This window comes from Miscanthus floridulus, chromosome 5 (genome assembly GCF_019320115.1).
Source record: "Miscanthus floridulus cultivar M001 chromosome 5, ASM1932011v1, whole genome shotgun sequence".
NCBI classification, from domain to species: Eukaryota; Viridiplantae; Streptophyta; class Magnoliopsida; order Poales; family Poaceae; genus Miscanthus; species Miscanthus floridulus.
Genome location: NC_089584.1, coordinates 112,439,893 through 112,444,069, shown reverse-complemented (window position 1 = coordinate 112,444,069; position 4,177 = coordinate 112,439,893). Strand labels below are relative to the sequence as shown.

Below are 4,177 nucleotides of genomic sequence, written 5' to 3'. Positions count from 1 at the left end.
CTTTTTTTTCTTATATTTCGGAGCTACTGTATGTATCCCCTGTTGGTGTCGGAAGGAGTGATGGTGCATGAGACATGGGTCACTGTGACTGTGAGCGCTCCCGCTCCAGGTAAATGAGCTACCCTCCCTGGTCGGTCGTGGTCACGAGAGACGCGACAGGTGCCCTAGTGGTAATCAAGCGTAGTTTCGACATGTCCAGAATGGTCACCAGAGATGGAATGGGCAGAATCGGGTTCTTCCCTGGATAGTGGATACACCACCTTTCATGGGCCACCGTCGCGTAACTTTCATCGTCCCCTGTCCAGTGGTATATATTTTCACATGCTAAAGCATGGCTGTGCAATTCTTAAGAGAGCTAGCTTAGCAGGCAGGTAGTTTGAAATGAATCCACCAGGGTCAGGGGCCAAACGAACGAGAGTAGTACAAGTACAAGACAACCGCACGCCTACGGAATATGGAGATGGCTACACGGCACAACCAAAGATTTATCTCTACACGGGGATTTCTTCGGCGCCGCTCTGAGGAATGGCGACTCCTCAGCGCCTTTCTGCAGTACGAAGTTGACGGACAGTTACCGGTACAAAACATCGGCCTTGACTTCACCTCGTGTACGGACTCACAGTTAGGTCTGGACTCTCTGCAGGACACGCGTATAACAACCAATGCCCTGTTCGCTTAGCTGATAAATCATGACTAAAAGTACTGTTGACTGATTTATTGTGAGAGAAAAATAATATTCATTTGCTGAAAAAGTACGGCTTATAAGCTAAGCGAATAGGGCGCAAACAGCATACAATCACTAGTTCAGTATTCTTTGTTTTTTTCTTTCAGTAATTCAGTACTCGTATTCTCCTACCACAGATCTATCTATCTTTCAGGCGACTGAAAACTTTTTACTTCTACATGTATAGTAAATTTCAGAATCTATATAAATTTGCTATGAACTACTGTACTTGTGTAAAATAAAAATACTGTTGCTACTCGTATTCCGGTTCCGCGTGCGATACATCAACCTCTCACTCTCAGCGACACGGCACTAACAAGGAGAAGTGCAGTTGTACTAAGTGGTCCATCTAACCTCCTCCGAAGATAAAGAGATCCACAAATGCGATCGAAATAATACCAACCAGCACGGAGCTAAACCTGAATTCCTTTCAAGTTTTTACTTGTACCTATGCTATATGCAGTAATAACAAGTGAAAAAAAGGTGGCCAACCTGCTGCACAACAATATCTGCTCATGATCAGCCTCCCCCAAGGCTTTTTTCTGTACCCGGCCCCTTCCATCGGGATCAGTCAAGATAAAAAAAACTCGAAGAAGAAAAAAAGGATGGATCAATAGTTACATCGCCTGCAGGCAGATGCTTGATCGATCAATGGGTGTATGATTAATCAGGCCCTCAGATCAGAAAGAAACTTCTGGAGCCTGCCTGCTACCACCTACGACGACACGACGAGGCAATTAGCTAAGCGGGCGAGGCATGATGGTGTCCTTACTGCTAGTTTCCCCGCGAAGCTGCGCGACCGGGCGTAGAGGACGGCGCAGAGCAGCGTGCCGACGGCGCAGGTGGCGCCCCACACCACGAACGTCTCCCGGTAGCAGGCGGCGCCGATGCACTGGTGCGTGCTGCCCCGCGCCCCGCGCTGGTAGAGGTAGGCCGCGAAGTAGCCGAAGCAGAGGGAGCCGACGGGGATGTTGCTCACCACCACGTTGTGGTTCACGCCGAAGTTCTCCGTCCCGAACAGCTCGCTCGTCGCCGACACGGCCACCGACGTGATGGCGCCCGTGCACGTCCCGATCACGGCCGTGCTCAGGTACAGGAACAGGTCGCTCGAGTTGAGGAGAAGGAAGAAGGCGCCGGACATGGGCGCCATCAGTGACGCCATGGATCCCGTCCGTGAGATGGTGTAGCCACTCCTGCACATGGATGCAAATACAGCAGTTCGTTAGCACGACAAATTAAGAAGGAAACACTTTTGTCTGTAGCAACAATAGCACGTCAATTAAAAAAGACCGCGCGCATGGATCGATCTACTAGAAAGTTGAAACTGAAGCTACTACCGAGTCTTCGTATATAGACTGACCGATTGACTCCAAGATCTCAGGATAGACATATACCAATCAAATTAACTATACTAGGATAGATAGGAAGTGGTGTGAACAGAATGCTAGCTTGAAGCATGTTGCTTACTTCGCGGAGTAGTAGTCCAAGAAGGACGGGAGCAGGCGGCCAAAGAATCCAAACGAAGACGACAGCGAGACGAGCGTGGAAGTCTGCCCGAGCCGTCGCGACTCCGCTATTTGTCCCAGGTTGTTCAAGAACACCAGGCCCAGGGTGCCACTGAACATGTAGCTGAAGAAGTAGAGCCAGAAGTCCAGCTTCCTCAGCAGCCGTAGGCCGCCGATCTCCTCCTGCGGTTTCTCCGCCGTCACGTCGTCTCCCTCCTTATTACTCTCGGCGTCGGCGGCGGCGGCGGCGGCCACGTCGATGACGACGACAGCGCCCGCGTCGTCGGCGTCGTCGGTGCCGAGGTCGTGGATCCTGTTCTCCCGCTTGGTTTCCCTTATCTTGTGGAGGCTCTCCCGGACCCTGAGCGCCAGCGGGATGAGCACGGGGGTGGCCAGCAGCACGCCGAGGCTGATCACGTGCTCCCTCGACGACAGCCCCTTGCCGGACGTGGAGCCGATGCTCCAGACCACGGCCCAGGCCCCCGTGGCGATCGTGATGGCGAACATTACTAGGAATGCCGCGTCCGTGCTCGCCTCGCTCGTGAGGTCCACCACCCTGAGCGACGGCGCCACCACGACGGTGACGAGCATCGGCACGACGGCATTGAGGAGGAGGTAGGTCTTGGCCTTGGAGCTGGCGGCCAGCCCGGGTAGTGCCGAATCCGCCAGGCTGGTGTAGACCTTGGCGCTGAGGCCGAGGTAGCTGGTGGCGAGGCTCACCGCGACGCGGCTGCTGGAGCCGAAGTTCCGGATGCAGAGGAGGTAGCAGACGGTGTTGATCCAGCAGATGCCGTTCCCGGCCAGGGAGGTGAGCAGGAACAGGTGCCAGTACCGGAGGCCCGCGCTGTCGAGGAACAGGTACTGGACCCCGTAGCCGACGAGTCCGAACGCGGCGCCGACGAAGGCCACCAGCCACAGCGGCAGGTACAGCGCCGCCACCCCGGAGAACCAGCCGAAGAGCTTGCCCGCGTCCGACGCGAAGGCCAGGAAGTTGAGCTGCACCTGCGTGATGTGCTTCAGGTCCTTGAGCTGCGACGAGTAGACGGGAAAGTCCGCGTTGGGCCCGTTGATGGTCTGCAGCCAGATGCTCCCGACGAGGCTCAGCCAGTGGGCCGAGGAAGGGGAAGGCATGGTGAGAGACGAGGGAGGAGTCGTGTCCCTCTCCGTCCGGTGGTGCTTGCAGCTGCCACTTAGAGAGCTGTGCGTGCCAGGTATTTATGCAGCTCCGGCGGTTAATTAAGCCAAACCGGTGGCCGCAAGCCAGATATGCGGTTTGCTATTAGCCGAGTAGGCGAGCAGAGCAGCCTAAGTGCTATGCTATGAGCAGCTAGCCCAACAGAGCAAGGCGGCCAACGGTGCAATGCAAGGCCGGGGCCGGCCGATCCACGCCGAGACGTAACTTTCGGCCGGTGTGAGCAGAACGAGGTGCAGCCTCGGTTCAGAGTTCAGACTGTTGGTTGCTCGGGAGCCTTTCGGTTTCGGCACTGTCGTCTCGTGACATCTGTTGACGCTTGCTTGCTGCACTGCATCTCCATCCGTTTTCCTGTATCTATTTCCTGGCCGGGAACGCTCAGTCCGGTTACGGTTACGCTGCAGCCACGACGGATTCAGATCGCAAGCACAGTTATTGGCTTGACATTGGCATAGCCGTGGACGTCATTGAGATCTGCCGGTCATTAGAAACTGCAACGAAATCAAACACTTCGCCGCTCCAGAGAGGCGCAAGCTCTGCGTCCTGCATTGTGTCTTGTGTGCCGATGTATAGGCGTCCTGCGCCGGAACCAGGAGTTGCCAAGCTCCGACGCCAAGCAGTTGTACAGCCTTTACACAGCGCTATAGCAGGGCTTCTTCTTGGCCTAACTCGGGTGATCTGATCCAGAATAGGAGACGAGTCAGCCTGAACCAAGTACGTGTCCAAGCCCTAATCGGAACTGACACTCTGTAAGCC

At 55.0% G+C, this 4,177-nt stretch overlaps 1 protein-coding gene across 1 annotated transcript; it reads right to left on the bottom strand.

Annotated features, from left to right (window-relative positions):
* Window positions 1-1,117: 1,117 nt before the first annotated feature.
* LOC136453071 (protein NUCLEAR FUSION DEFECTIVE 4-like) lies at window positions 1,118-3,468 on the bottom strand. Its single transcript, XM_066453650.1, has 2 exons — window positions 2,192-3,468; window positions 1,118-1,917 (listed from the first exon to the last, which is right to left on the bottom strand). The coding sequence occupies exons 1-2, from the start codon at window positions 3,358-3,360 to the stop codon at window positions 1,440-1,442; spliced, it is 1,647 nt and encodes a 548-aa protein (XP_066309747.1). The 5' UTR covers window positions 3,361-3,468; the 3' UTR covers window positions 1,118-1,439.
* Between the last annotated feature and the right edge of the window lie 709 nt (window positions 3,469-4,177).

What these genes read in the sequence shown, in the direction of transcription:
- LOC136453071 (XM_066453650.1), bottom strand. Translation starts at nt 3,360, where the DNA reads ATGCCTTCCCCTTCCTCGGCCCACTGGCTGAGCCTCGTCGGGAGCATC. An exon ending in TTGGACTACTACTCCGCGAA is followed by an intron (nt 1,918 to 2,191) that starts GTAAGCAACATG and finishes ATCCATGTGCAG; the next exon opens with GAGTGGCTACACCATCTCAC.